At 36.9% G+C, this 15144-nt stretch overlaps 1 protein-coding gene across 6 annotated transcripts in view; it reads right to left on the bottom strand.

Moving 5' to 3' along the window:
- Nucleotides 1-624: 624 nt before the first annotated feature.
- loxl3b (lysyl oxidase-like 3b) overlaps nucleotides 625-15144 on the bottom strand; it is a 57725-nt gene continuing 43205 nt past the window's right edge. For 4 of the 6 annotated variants that reach the window (XM_056471213.1, XM_056471209.1, XM_056471211.1 and 1 more), the window contains 6 exons: nucleotides 10443-10602; nucleotides 6194-6437; nucleotides 4139-4254; nucleotides 3916-4052; nucleotides 3278-3389; nucleotides 625-1329 (listed from right to left, as the gene is read on the bottom strand). In XM_056471213.1, coding sequence (XP_056327188.1) covers nucleotides 1256-1329; nucleotides 3278-3389; nucleotides 3916-4052; nucleotides 4139-4254; nucleotides 6194-6437; nucleotides 10443-10602 — 843 coding nt within the window. In that variant the 3' untranslated portion in view covers nucleotides 625-1255. Of the gene's footprint in view, nucleotides 1330-3277; nucleotides 3390-3915; nucleotides 4053-4138; nucleotides 4255-6193; nucleotides 6438-10442; nucleotides 10603-13379; nucleotides 13536-15144 lie in introns of all 6 variants that reach the window. The other 2 variants (XM_056471214.1, XM_056471210.1) reach the window with 1 other exon arrangement.

Here is a 15144-nt window from a genome sequence, read left to right as displayed (position 1 = left end):
CAATCAATGGTTACAAGTTTGACTGTAATAAATAAAATAAATCCCATGTTTGTCATAAACAGGTTTAAGCATCCTCTACACACATTTTCCAGCACATTACCTCTGAAAGAAACTTCCATGGACCAATATTAAAATATGACATTGCCATAGTTTGTCTCAACATGGTAATTATTATTTTTTTCTAGGGCACGTTTATAAAAATTACTTGGCCTAAAAAAACCATGGCCTATTCATGGCTTAGTCTAAGGCCTTCAATAAACTACGACAGTTTGCGTTCACTGAACAGTAAGAACGATTAATAAACGCATATGAAACAGTCCCTTAAAACTCACGTCTCGCTTTCAGTTTCGGGCTTTGGCGCGTTTTGTACTCACACACAAGCATACCGCGCCAAAGCCCAAGTGAACCGGGCTCTGGCACACCTCTTCTAACCGGGGCACGGCCGGCCAAGTGAACCATGCCTGAGCCCGATTCAGGGCACTCACACTTCTCAAACGATCCGGGAAACGGGCCTGAGCGCGGTTCGAATAGCATAGTGTGAGTAGACCCTAAGTGTTAATCACAGGCTTTCGATATATGTTATAATTTTTATCATTCATATTAAATGGCTCCCAACACTTGACATATCTTTAAATAACACTTTATTCTCCATCTGTAACAGAGTTGCACATGACATGAAATGTTATTTTACTGCAGCCGAACACATGAAGGCTTATACAGTTCAGTAAATATACAAATGAAGAACAATGTAAAAACATCACGGAAGCTTCAACGGGAAAGCTGTACATGAAGGTTGATCTGAAAGTAAAATAAGAGTCAGAGCTTTGAAGCATAACATACATTCACACTTTGTAACAGCTTTTAGACAGGAATGCTCAAATCCGGAGTATGAAACATTCAAGTACTTTTGACCATTTTACAAAGAGACATCGGCTGTGACATGCCCACAAGGCTTTATAAAGCTTTAAGAAAACAAGCACCTGAAAGCACTGTAAACTCATACAGTAGGCTGTTCCACTGACAGCCTGAGCAAATGTTCATTAATGTTGAATTTTCACTATGCCGAAGCCAGAAAATCAGTGGGCCAGAGCGTCCTTTGGTGTTCTGCTATTGATTTAAAAAAAAATTTGAGGCTTTTCATAATTTCAAAAGATAATCAGTTTATGGCTGGTTTGAAAGAATAAATATTTGTTACTGAATTAACCTACATGCTAGATTGTCTGGGTATGCTAATCAGCTCATTCTGTTGCTTATATTATGAGATCTGGTTGTTCAGTTGTCCAGGATATTTCTCAAACTTCTTCTCAGCCTCTTCGCTGAACGAGTCACCTGAAATTGAAAGACATAAATGAAGACATATTTTTCAGTGACAAATTTTTCCATTTTAAATGATTTCATGTAACGTCAGTATTCAGAATAGCATAGTGCCATAATAAACAGTTGAAGTTAGAATTATTATCCCCCTTTGAAACTTTCACAGTATGTCTGATAATATTTTATCTTCTGGAGAAAGTCCTATTTGTTTTATTTCAGCTAGAATAAAACCAGTTTTACATTTTTAAAAAAAACATTTTAAAGCCAAAATTATTAGCACCATTAAGCTATATTTTTATTTGATAGTCTACAGAACAAACCATCGTTATACAATAACTTGCCTAATTACCCTAACCCACCTAGTTTACCTAATTAACCTAAATAAGTATATAGACATATATTTACACAAGTATATAAACAGACTCAATGATGAGGTAAATAGGGCGGCTCAGTGGTTAGCACTGTTTCCTCACAATAAAAAGATCGCTGGTTCGACTCCTGGCTAGACCAGTTGGCATTTCTGCGTGGAGTTTGCATATTCTCCCGGTATTTGTGTGGGTTTCCTCCAGGTGCTCCGGTTTCCCCCACAGTCCAAAGACATGCGGACAAGATTAGCCAAAAGAAAATGAATTAATGAACAAATGGGATAAATAACCTAGAGGGCCTATAAGACAGTAGTTGATAGTGCCACTGTGTATCTTGTGTATCTTACATCTGTTGCTCCAAGGAAATCCACAGTGGTACTTTATTATATATATATATATATATATATATATATATATATATATATATATATATATATATATATATATATATATATATATATATATACATATATATATATATATATATATATATATGCACTCACTGGCCACTTTATAAGGTACACCTTACTAGTATCGGGTTGGATTACGATCTGGTGACTGTGGAGGCCATTTGAGTACAGTGAACTCATTGTTATGTTTAAGAAACCAGTCTGAGATAATTCACGCTTTATGACATGAGGTATTATCCTGCTGGAAGTAGCCATCAGAAGATGGGTACAGCGTGGTCAGAAAGGGATGGACATGGTCAGCAACAATACTCAGGTAGGCTGTGGTATTGACATGATGGTCAATTGATATTAAAGGGCCCAGAGTGTACCAAGAAAATGTCCCCCACACCATTACACCACAACCACCAGCCTGAACCGTTGATGCAAGGCAGGATGGATTGATGCTTTTATTTGGTGTTACCACCAAATTCTGGCCCTACCATCTGAATGGCACAGCAGAAACCGAGACTCATCAGACCAGGCAACGTTTTTCCAATCTTCTATTGTCCAATTTTGGTGATCCTGTGTGAATTGTAGCCTCAGTTTCCTTTTCTTAGCTGACAGGAGTGGCACCCGGTGTGGTCTTCTGCTGCTGTAGCCCATTCGCCTCAAGGTTGGACGTGTTGTGCGTTCAGAAATGCTCTTCTGCATACCTCGGTTGTAACGAGTGATTATTTGTATTACTGTTGACTTTCTATCAGCTCAACCCAGTCTGGCCATTCTCCTCTAACGTCTGGCATCAACAAGGCATTTGCGCCCACAGAACTGCTGCTCACTGGATATTTTCTCTTTTTTGGACCATTCTCTGTAAACCCTAGAGATGGATGTGCGTGAAAATCTCATTAGATCAGCAGTTTCTGAAATACTCTTTTTCTCTTCTACTCCCCCATTCTGATGCTCGGTTTGAACTGCAGCAGATCGTCTTGACCATGTCTACATGCCTAAACACATTGAGTTGCTGCCATGTGATTGACTGATTAGAAATTTGCATTAACAAACAGTTGAAAAGTTTTACCTAATTAAGCTGTCAGTAAGTGTATGTGTGTGTTAAAAATGTCTTCCCATATGTGAAGACTTGTATGTGAAGGCTAGAGAGAGTCCAGAAGCTCCAGGAATGTATTTTCTGAAGACTTTATAATCATTTCTCACCAATATGGCAGTTATGGACCCAGATCCTGTGGCCGTCATATTTGCAATTACATTTCATGGCGTTGTTTGTGAAGTCACTCTCAGAAACCTCATAGTTAGGGTTAATCACAACCTGAAAAAGAAAGCAAGAAACATAATCAAGTCTTGATACTCTTGAATAAAGACATATGTTTGACAAAGATAATTCTCATTAGCCCCTTTCACACATACAGACCTTTACCGGCAATTTTCCGGAAAGGTCTGTATGTGTGAACAGGCCCTTTTTGAAAATACTGGTAAATTCATTCCGACTATTTTCTGAAAAGAGGAGTTGTAACATTGCCAGTAATTTGCCGGAATGCTGCACTGTGTGAACGCAAAAGGAAGATTGCCGGAAAGAGCGCGTTCATGTCTAGAACACACTGACGTAAGACATCTACTATAGCCAATCAGAACACGCAGACGCATTCACGTCCGTACGGTTTGTGAGAATAAAAGCCTGTGAATGTTTTTCCAGACACATTTAGCTGATAGATGTTAGTCAGATCACGTTTCTATGTTCCTTTTTAATGCCAACTTTTAAATGTACCAGTAAAGTAGTTCCGGAAATTTTCCAAATAATTACCGGTATCACTGTATGAAAGGGGCTATTCTCTGACCTGAAGGATATAATTTCCTGGTTTGACGTCGGTAATGTCGATCCATTGGCAGTCAATGTCATGCCGATACAAATCCCAGCAGCCCACTGTGATGCCCTGCTCACCGAAGTTTGCACACTCATATCTCTTGGAAACACCTAGAATGAACACAGATGTGTACTTCAATGAAGATGTCCAAGTAAACTGAGAATTTTAAAGAAGTTTCTGGATCAGTGTGATTGACCCTCATCACAGTCAGTGTCCTCAAGGCAGAAACTGGCTTTGTGTCCTTCTGCAACTTTAGTGCCATTGGCCGACATCAGGTCATAGTGTGTGAAGATGTCCATACTGTGATAATGCCTGTGGAGTCACACACACACACACACACACAGACACACACACGCACACACACACACACACACACACATGCACACACACACACACACACACACACACACACACACACACACACACACGCACACACACAACACACACACAGCAGATCTTTAAAAAAAATACAATGTAATTGCAAATTAACAATCAAGTTCCAATTTTTTGATTCTTGATTTCTTGTAATTTCATCTTATAAACTTACAACTGCATTTTTATATCTCAGTGTTTAGTATGTTGTAGGTTGCAAGGTGACTATCAACTGTTTTTTCAGAGGATGACAAGCTGACAAAAAATTGCTGTTCAAGTTTTATTTATGGGGAAAATGACAAAGCACTGCAGTGTCTGGGTGCTCTGTGTTTGTCTGAGATAATTAGTCTACCGAAATGTGTATATTCCATAGAAGCTGAAGCTGATCGGTCAGTTCTTGTCACGTGGCTCGCGATGCTCGTCTTTCCAAAGTTTACAAAAAACTTTCTAAAGATTTCTGTTTCATACTCATTTTGCTGCTTGGGGCTTAAATTTGGGCACTCAAGGGACTGAGATTTAAGCGAGAGATTAAGGTCCTCATTCTTTCATTTTCTTTTCGGCTTAGTCCCTTTATTAATCTGGGGTCGCCACAGCGGAATGAACCGCCAACTTATCCAGCATTTGTTTTACGCAGCGGATGTCCTTCCAGCTGCAACCCATCACTGGGAAACACATACACACTTATTTACACTCATACACTATGGACAATTTAGCTCACCCAATTCACCTGTACCGCATGTCTTTGGACTGTGGGGGAAACCGGAGCACCCGGAGGAAACCCACGCGAACGCAGGGAGAACATGCAAACTCCACACAGAAACGCCAACTGACCCAGCCAAGGCTCGAATCAGCGACCTTCTTGCTGTGAGGCGACAGCACTACCTACTGCGCCACTGCATCGCCGAATAAGGTCCTTTTTAAAAATAAATGATTTTTCAAAATAAAAGATCGGTAAAAGACTCAGATAATAAATAAAACGGACATAATTAATGATTTTTTTGCGGCCCGGTATCAATTGATCAACAGACTGGTACCAATGGCCCAGTGGTTGAGGACCAATGATCGAGAGAAGATCGATTTACTATTTAATTAACATCTTAAAATCTTATTTTCCATTAATTTTTATTAATCCTTAAGTACTCTTCAAATTGACAACCCTTTCATTATGTTTGTGGCTGTTTTTGCCCATTGACTTCCTTTATAATAATTTTTTTTACTGCAAGGCCATGACACCATATAATCATGCATTCTTGACTCTTGCTGGTTGTCCCTGTTGGGAAGAGCTACAATTTATAAGTTTTACTGTTGATCTGAGTAAATTTGCTCAGTGTATTGTTGAGTTGTTGAAAGTTTTCAAAGCATTTTTCCAAAATATGTATGAAAATAAGTTCTCACAAAAAAAAAAAAATCATTCCATTTGCTTTAACACGAAAAAGTTTTAAGACGGCCAAATTAAGACTCAACATCACCCCAGAGTGGATGGAAACATTTACAACAGCACATAAGGGTTCATTTTAAAGCTTAGGGTACATCTCTGCCAGAATTGTTTAGCATTTGTCCATATCCTAAATGGTTATAAACTGGATGGCACAAAACAGTCATAACAGAGAGACAGGTTAAGAATCCTCTTAAATACTACTGTTATTATAAACAGTTTATAATGCATATGGTGTAAATTATATTTTTTATGAATGAAATATTTTGAGTTTTGATATTATTGGGCTAGTTGGTCTTTCATTCCATTGTGGCAACCCCTAATAAATAAGGGACTAAGCCGAAGGAAAATTAATAAATGAATATTATTGGGCTAGTTTTGAGCTATATTGTTGCAAAAACCTGGCAAGCCATGAAATCATTCATGTTTTAAGTGTATGTTTACCCATGACATGCGTGCCAGACCCATGAGTGTCGTCCAGCTTTAGGCCTGAAGTCTGCCCGTCCGATGTTGTGTATTTGCGAAGAGAATCGGAGCAGGCGGCGATGACCATAAGGCCAGTTTGCACTAGCAGCACTCTTGGACAGACAGTCCTCCTCGGCTGCACAGTACAGCATGTGAAGGGGACGGTCCTCTATATACGTCGTCTGCTGCACAAGCTGAGCATTTAGCACCAGATCAGATGCAGCTGCGGACATAAACAAACAAATTCAGATAAAGCAGATCTCTCAACCCTATATTTAGTCCAGCAATTTGATTCAGGGCTTTGTTTCTATTTTGATGGTGCTGATGTGTTATTGTCTGGACAAACAGTTTTGCTCAATGTACAACAGCTGAGAAAATGATAGGTTGTCTCATTTTGTATACATAATCTAAACAGGTGTAAGTCATTTGAAGTCAATTCTTTGGTGTGTGAGGTTCGGTAATTACAGGCCAGAGCTAAAAGATAGATAAACAGAAGACTGACCACAGCGCTAGATCTACCATCAGCAGCAGACTGACCGTCTGAGAACAGTCCATTTTAGACATCCATAAACACTTTTATGAATAACTTCTGCAAAACAGGTCAGTTTTGAGTTTTACTGAATGCAAGACTCTGCTCTGGATTTTGATCATGATATTGATTTATATAAGTTCCCTGAACATACTTAAGACACAATATTGCTAATCAATTTATCGAAAGCAGTTTTAAACAAAATCAAAGCAATATTCAGAATTTTTTAAATAAGCGGGTTGAGTGAATGATTCAGTGACTCATGATTCATCAACACTCACAGTGTTTAAAACCATATGATGACCAAATAGGTACTACATTTGATTAATGTTCTACTTTGTGACCATTAAAATGTGTTATATATAGTACAAATTAAATCAAGAATACTGCATACAATGTTGGGCAAGCTACTTGGAAAATCTAGTGAGCTAAGCTATCAGTTAATCTACTAATGGATTAGTTCACCCAAAATTGGGTTTACTATTTACTATTGGTCTACTATTTGTAGCCTTTGACAGGTTTCTAGCATTTTAAAAAAATATATTACTTTGTGTTTAGTAGAAGGAACAAACTCAAACAAGAAGAGTGAGTAAAGTCAAAGTCAATTTTGTCTTAATCTGCGGTCACCTTGCACTTTTCACCCCATAGACTTCCATTCATACGCATGTGAATGCGACAGACCAGAAACGAAAGCTTGTGTGACAAGTTTCGCAGTTTGTTGCGTTGCAAAGTTCAAGTCTGATAAACTCTGATCTGTGAAATCACATCATGTGACAACGTAAGACCAATTGAAGATTAAGACTTGACCTCTCTGTACAGACATGTGAAATATGGATCTATCGCTAGCTTTTTTCTATTTGTAATTATCTTGTTTTATCTCCTCCCTTTTCGCAGCGCCATACGATAGAATTTCGCATACTTAACTTAACAGTGTCTATGATCTGTAATCAAATTAGTTTGCGTCACCTATCTATCTTTATATGGATGGACTTTCTTGTGGAGGTGTTAAAAAAAGGATGTGTATTATAAACATAAGTAACCTGTTTCACATTCGAAAAATGTAGACAGTGTCCTTTTGAGGAAATTTAATCTGAAACGTGGATGAAATGTACCCGAAGCTGTAAGATCAGCTGTCATAAAGTCAGACTGAACGACAATGAAGATGACCCAAACACAGAAGAAAACTCTCCTGGAGTTTGACGTCATCCACCCATGACACTTTCATTATCCCGCGTTCTGAAATGATTCCTCACAGCAAACGTAACAATCTGTAGTGGCAATTTTGCACACAACGTGTCTCAATAATAAAACCAGAAAGAAAAAAAACTGTTTTGACATTTCCGTGCGGTTATTTGAATTGCCACATGGATTGTGTAATCAAATTCAGAGCTCCTATTGGTTCTTGGATTGACACTAATCGCAGCTGTTAGGCTTGTTTGAGATGGCCAAAATCTGCGCAGAACCGATCACTGGTGATCACCGCAAGATGCAAGCCGGTTAGAAATGAGTTGTCACAATGACGTGCGCCAAAAAACTCTTGCGACAGCGAGGCGGGTACCTCGGACTGAGCAGTCGGCTGCAGTTGCTCTCCAATAACTGCGTTTTCAAAAAGCATGACGGGAAACAACTGGCTGACCACACAGCTGAATGCTTATTAGATGAGTCTGACAAACTGCACTTTATTCTCTAACTTATTTTTACTAAGCTTTATACATGGCGGTGTTGTATACCTTTTTTTGTATTTTCGTTGATGATTTAAAAAAAAAAATCTTAAAGAGCATTACATATGTTTATTTATTTAAGTTTACACACAAACAAAAACAACACACATCTTTGAAAAACATAATGTGACATATCTAATATAACAAAATGTTACAAATAAATAATTAGGATGTGCTGTCTTTTATTTCTCTCTTAATTTAAAGTCGTGTTTGTTGTCATTTTCACTTTTTTGTATGTTTGTGTGAATTTTGTATTGTAATTTTCATGCAACGTTATTCCATGAAAGTCAATCCAATACATACATATATGCGTACATTCAAAGGTAATCAGACTGTTTTGCCATTATGCCTCATCTTTGTGTGGTTTCATATGAGAAGTGAAAGGGTTTTTTTTTTTTTGTTAATGATATTTCATGTATATTTCTGTTCAAAAATCAAAGTGGAGTGGTAAACAAAACACACACACATATGTATGTGAAGTCAAAAGTTACGTTTAATAGACCAAGAACATCTTCACAGTATTTCCTTCAGTCTAATAGGTTTTATTCTGGAGAGTCTTGGGCTGTTTATTTTTGTCTGGCTGGAGTAAAAGCAGTTTATATAGGCCTAATAAGCATGTCAATATAATTAGCCCCTCAAGAATTTTTTTATGTCTGCATGCAGAACAAACCACTGTTGTCCAATTGTTTTCCTCATTTTTCTTTATCATAATTAATCTATAGTTTACTTGTTTAAATTGCACTTTAGGCTGAATACTAGTATCTTGCAAAAAAAACTAGTAAAGTATTATGTAAATCATATCATATAATATTGTCATCATGGCAAAGACTAGACAAATTAGTTAGTAGAAATTAGTTTATAAAACTGTTGAAAACAAAATCTGTTAAACAACACCTTTACATATTTGATGCAATACCATTTTTTACTTACACACTCATTTTTATTTCACAAGAGAGCTAATAATTATGTCTTCAGTTATATGTCCCTTTATACCTTCTAATGACCTCTATAGAAAGTCTGAAATTACAATAGAAATGGACCACTTGTTCAATAAAATGGCAAATTCTAGGGACATTCCAAGCAAAACAAACAAACAAACATTTATCATGACCTGTCACTCAAAACATCTCACTATAGCTACTAAATTTATAATGTAGCCAAATTAGATTTTTGACCTTTCTTGCTGTATAAGCTGTTTATTTTGTTATTCTTTTAACACTTACCACTGTTGATTATACAGATATACATTTTAAATTTTAAAAACACCCTTTTAAGTAATGAGCTGTTCATCTTCTGTGATTGTGACCATCTTTTTGTAAAAACAGTAATATTTTAATTGCATCCACTCCCACCATATTATAAAAATAGCCTATTTTAATTATATAGTTGCTATGGTATCACAACAACTATAAACATAATCCAATACTTAAAAAGCATGTTCAAAAACACCATAATATTTCCTTTAAATTACCATAGTATTTTTTTTTTAGGTCATTCGTCTAAACCACTGGTGGAGTTTTCAGGCAGCAAAACAATGAGATCTGGGAAATGTCTGACTTCTCATGTATTTTTTGAGCCCTCCTTTTATGTCCCATTCACACGGGGCGTCAGCTTCAACGCTTCCCATTCACTTTGAATGGGTGATGTCAGACGTTGCCAAACTGCATTGTGGATCCGTCCGCGCCACTTCAGAGGCGTTGCTCGCTGCAGAAGTTGGGACTCAACTTTTCAAGCTCCGACGGAAGCGTCAGCCAATCAGTTCACTGTATGCAAATACCCCAGCCAGGAAGTGGCCTATTGCTGACTAATTTCATTTAGACACGCCCTCTGTCAAGCACTGACGCTGAAGCCCCATGTGAATGGGGCGTAAGAGTGAACTTTAACATCCCACTAGCTTAATAATGTCAGATGTCAAGGGAATTTAAGTGCCATTTACAAGTGCTGTTGTCCGCTTGTGTATAAAAGTAAGGGCACTCACTCTCTGAACAGATCACTCCAGCAGCAAAACGCGCAGCTGCTTTTTGACAGTTTACAGTCCTGTGGTGTTGGCATTGGCTGATGGACATCTCATCACCGGTACACTTCACTCCACTCATGACCATGTCTGTCACGTTACTGCTGTCCCAATACCACGTTTCCTTCGTAAAACAAGCATCAAAACACACAAACACAGACAGTGATCAGTAATTTTCTATGAAGAGAAATTATCACACATTCATTGAACTAACACCAAACTAAATGTGTGGCTTTAAAATGCTGTTTTCTTAACCATTTGAAAATCATACTGTTACGTTTTTAACACTTCTTTAATTTTAACACCTTTTAGAAGCCACCAAAAATGACAATGAATTTGTGACCTGCACAAAATAATGGTGACTTCACCTTTCAAATTTAATACAAAAAATATGTTAATTATTATATTTTAATAATGAAAAGGAGAATTCTGAAATCATTATTATTAATATTCATATTAATATTTTATTATTATTATAGTAATTAAATTAATGTTGCAATACAAAAGAAAAGAAAAAGAAATCATTCAATTTCAAATCTTTTCATATAGGTATGACCAGGGGCCTGTTCCATAACCCAAGCTTACAGAAAAAGCCAGGCTTATTTTGGTAAGTCAGGTTTAATAACGGCGGATTTAGTTTCATAAATCAAATTTACGAAAGTTTCTCTGACAACTTATGCTGGGAAACTAGCCTGGTCTGGGGCAGTTTAACTCTCAGGCTAATGCCACAGTCACACTAGAGTTTGAGCTTGCGAAATTCTGTCGTACGGCACTGCGAAAAGGGGCGGGATTAAACAAGATGATAAGACCTTAAAAAAGCGAGCGATCGGTCCATTTTTAAAATTTCTGTCCAGAGAGGTCATGTTTTGATCCTCGATTGGTCTCACGCAATCATATGATGCAATTTCGCAGGTCAGAGTTCACCAAGCTTGAACTTTCCAATGCAGCGAACTGTGAAACTTGCAGCATGACCTTAGGTTGCTGGTCTGACGCATTCGTGTGTGTATGAATAGAAGTCTATGGGGATAAAAGTGCAGTGAGATCGCAGCTTAAGTCTTAAGTTTAAGCTTACTCAAAGTAATGTTAACATTCACCTGCTATAATTTGATGCCATTTTAATTTACTTAACCTCCTAATAATGATTAAAACTTTATAGTCACTTAAAAGTAAATATACAGTATATACACCAAACACCTTTATGAATAGAACGATAATACATTTAAATTCATATAAAATAATCCAAACGAAACAAATACAAACTACAACATTTCAACAATTTTTTTATTTATTTTATGTTTCTGTTGATTTTTTCCCCTGTAAATTTTATTTAATATTTTCCCCCAACAAATAATTTTGGGTGTGCTCATTTTTGGACTGATTTTCAATTTATTTTTTGTTAGATTAGTTCAAAATTTTGCTTTGGTACTGAATAATCTAATGTACATACAGAAAGATATTATTGTAAAGCGTCCTGTAGAAAATATTTATTTAAAAGAGAGACCTGTGAGGGGTGTACTTAGCTACTTATATATGAATGACAAAAATGTAATGAAGAAAATAATATTAAGAAAGCACTGACTGATATAAAAAAGTAGGCTACATTTCTTAAAGAATGACTTTAAAGCTGTAAACCCTGAGTGGAATAATCAGGAGATGGATCCAAGCTGAGCAGCAGCCTTGCTTTAATATAAAGATATTTTCCAATTTTCCAATGGGGAAGATATTTCCAATTTTCCGCATGTGTCAAAGGCAAAGCAGCAATTTGCGGTGGTTTCGGGAGCAAATTTAAAATCCTGCCGCTTGTGCGTGCACGGCTCTTTGTAGCCATTATTCTAAACTTAATGTGCTGACGTTAAGCACATTTTGAATGTTACCGGGAGCCTGCAATGCATTAACTTTTTTCTTGCAAGAAACAATTGGCAGAAACACGTATTCTCTCTCTCGCACGGGCGCAAGCACAATTTCAATGTATTGTGACAAATATTTAATTTAACAATAATAGGCCTAAATAATGGCCTATATTTTAAAATCTGCAATTTCCTTTGAGCCTTCTGTCTTGCTTTCATGCAAGCCGTAGTTTTTGATTATTATGTTTAAATTATTATATGTTTGAACTCTAAAAACCAACGTGGCTTACTTGCTGTGAACAGCTGTGTCTCATTTTCAGAGTAGCACACAACATAAAAGATGCATCTAAGCTCGACCTTCTGGGTTTCACAGTTATCTAGGTTATTTAAACTGAACTTAGATTAATCAAATTAGATCAAATAAATCTTCAACTTGCTGTTATGGAACCAATTTAAGCATAGACGTTAAATTCGGATCATTGAAGTCAGGTTTTGACTTTAATCCCCGCTTTTCTAAATGACTTTAATGAAACAGTCCCCAGGTGACATTTATATTGTGAAGTTATACTTCACAAAATAATGTACAAATACAGGTATAACAGCATTATACAAGAAGTAATCTGACGAGAAATCTGTGTAATGGGAGAGTTGTCAAAAAAGGAAAATTCTGTCATCTCAAACCTTAATGAGTTTCTTTCATCTGTTAAGCACAAATAAAGATTTTTTGGAAAATATTTGAAACCAGTAAGCATTGACTTTCATAGTATATGTTTTTTTCTACTATGGAAGTCAGTGGTTACTGGTTTTCAGCTTTCTTCAGCTATATTCTTTTGTGTTTAACAGAACAAAGAAACTCATAAACGTTTGTAGTAAAACCATAAAGGTTTGGAGTAAATTATTAGCAAATTTTTATTTTCGAGTGAACATTTTATCATAAAAATACCCCCCTTCCCCCATTTAAATTATTATTATTATTTTTTTTTATTATTAATAATTTGTTCATTTATTTGTTTGCTTGTATTTGCTTGTATAGGATAGATATTGCTGTACTCACAGTAATAGCATGCATGCTGAACCCGAGCCCTAGCTGTCTGCATAGCACCATGGCCTCTTTAGTGCTCCAGCCCTCACTGCACACACTGCCCCACCGCTGCCCCACCCGCACTTCCACACGCCCCTCATACGGAGAACGCCCGCCTGACAGACGCACCTGCAAACACAGCCTACGCCTTGTCAGACACACTCACCCACCCGCTTTCTTCATGTGTGTCAATTCATTGAAAATTTTATGGCAAAGCACTTGTTTATTTATGCAGTTGTTATTATTACTGGATATGATGCTTATTTATCTTCACATTGTAAAATCCAATGTTGGACTGTGGTCATTTTTAACTCCAACACTTATATTGTAGTAGAGCTATTTTTGTATTAGTGAATTATTAAAACTGTTATTAAAGGGTTTTTTTTTATTAAATAAATGAAATAGTTTGATAACAAGCAGGAAATGTTCATGGACCAATGACATCACCCCATTGAAATGGTCTATACAGTGTGTAACACTGCTCTAAGTGAATAAAAACATTCAGCTTAAGTTTAAATCGGAAAGTGCACCAATTATTGCTATTTTTAAACTAAAGATTCAACTCGTTTAGAGTCGTTTAAATGATTAGTTGTTTGTCTGGATCCTTTGCCTGTTCGTATCGACGTCAACACAAAACAATACCAAATATGAAGTGCCGGATCCGGTAAAATATAATTGCACCTTTCCTTTCAAATGCTAGCAGAGTGCAGGTGTGTATGGGACTGATCACGACCGAAGATGAGTGAACATTAATGAGTGAACATTCTGGTGATTAATGCAATAGTCTACCCTGCAATGGGGATTTGCCAGCCGTTTGTTAAAGGAAGAATCAAAAAAGACTATTGATGTATGGGACTTTGTCAGAGCTTGGCAGGAGCTTTATCAGTACACAGTTCATATGGAGCAGTCTCTTCCTCCATTTCACAAGTGTAAGTAAGTGCGCTAAAAATGGTTGTCTCCTTGTTTTCTCTAGCTTGCAATGTGTATTTAATTGTGTTTTGTTACTTGTAATCCCTCTCTTTATATTCTTCATATCGCATCTAAAACCATGATGAAAATGCAACGTGCTGCTTTCTTTACGGATTTAAATGCATTTGTTAGCTTGCAATCCTTTGCCGTTTGTCGTTGCTATGGCCACTATCAGCTGTTTTACACATGTTTGACGGTCAAGTTTCAAAATAGTTCAGCTTTTGCTGCTGTGTGGATTAATACTGAATGTCTATCAATGTTTTAACTTATGGTTAAGAATAGCGCAATATGCTGGTGCTTTAATGCACTACTGCATTGGGCTCACACATATGCTCTGCATTCTAGCTACTTCAACAGTGTTGATAAGCCAGGCATGACATTTCTCTTTGTCTTGCGCTGAACGCAGTCAACCAATCACAACAGACTGGGTCATAGAGCCAATCAGCATAGATTATCATTGCGCTAAGGAGGGGTTTGGAAAAACAATGAATCGCGAAAGTCATATGGGAGTCAATGGGATAATTAGGTAAAATTAAATGCATATTATAAGAAAATGAAAGTGTTTTTTGGCCTTGCATGCATATCAGCCTGTTGTTGGAGACCCCCAAAACCAAAATATGAACTATTATAATGCACAATAGGGGCTCGTTAATTAGTCACCCTCATGTTTTTCAATTCCCTGAGACCTTTCTTCATCTTCAGAACATAAATTAAGTTATTTTAAATAAAATTAAAGCACTCTCTCATCCTCCATATACAGTTCTAACCG

The sequence above is a fragment of the Danio aesculapii genome, chromosome 13 (assembly GCF_903798145.1).
Source record: "Danio aesculapii chromosome 13, fDanAes4.1, whole genome shotgun sequence".
In the NCBI taxonomy this organism is placed as follows: Eukaryota; Metazoa; Chordata; class Actinopteri; order Cypriniformes; family Danionidae; genus Danio; species Danio aesculapii.
Note: the sequence above shows the minus strand (reverse complement) of the source record. Positions and strands in the feature narration are given on the sequence as shown.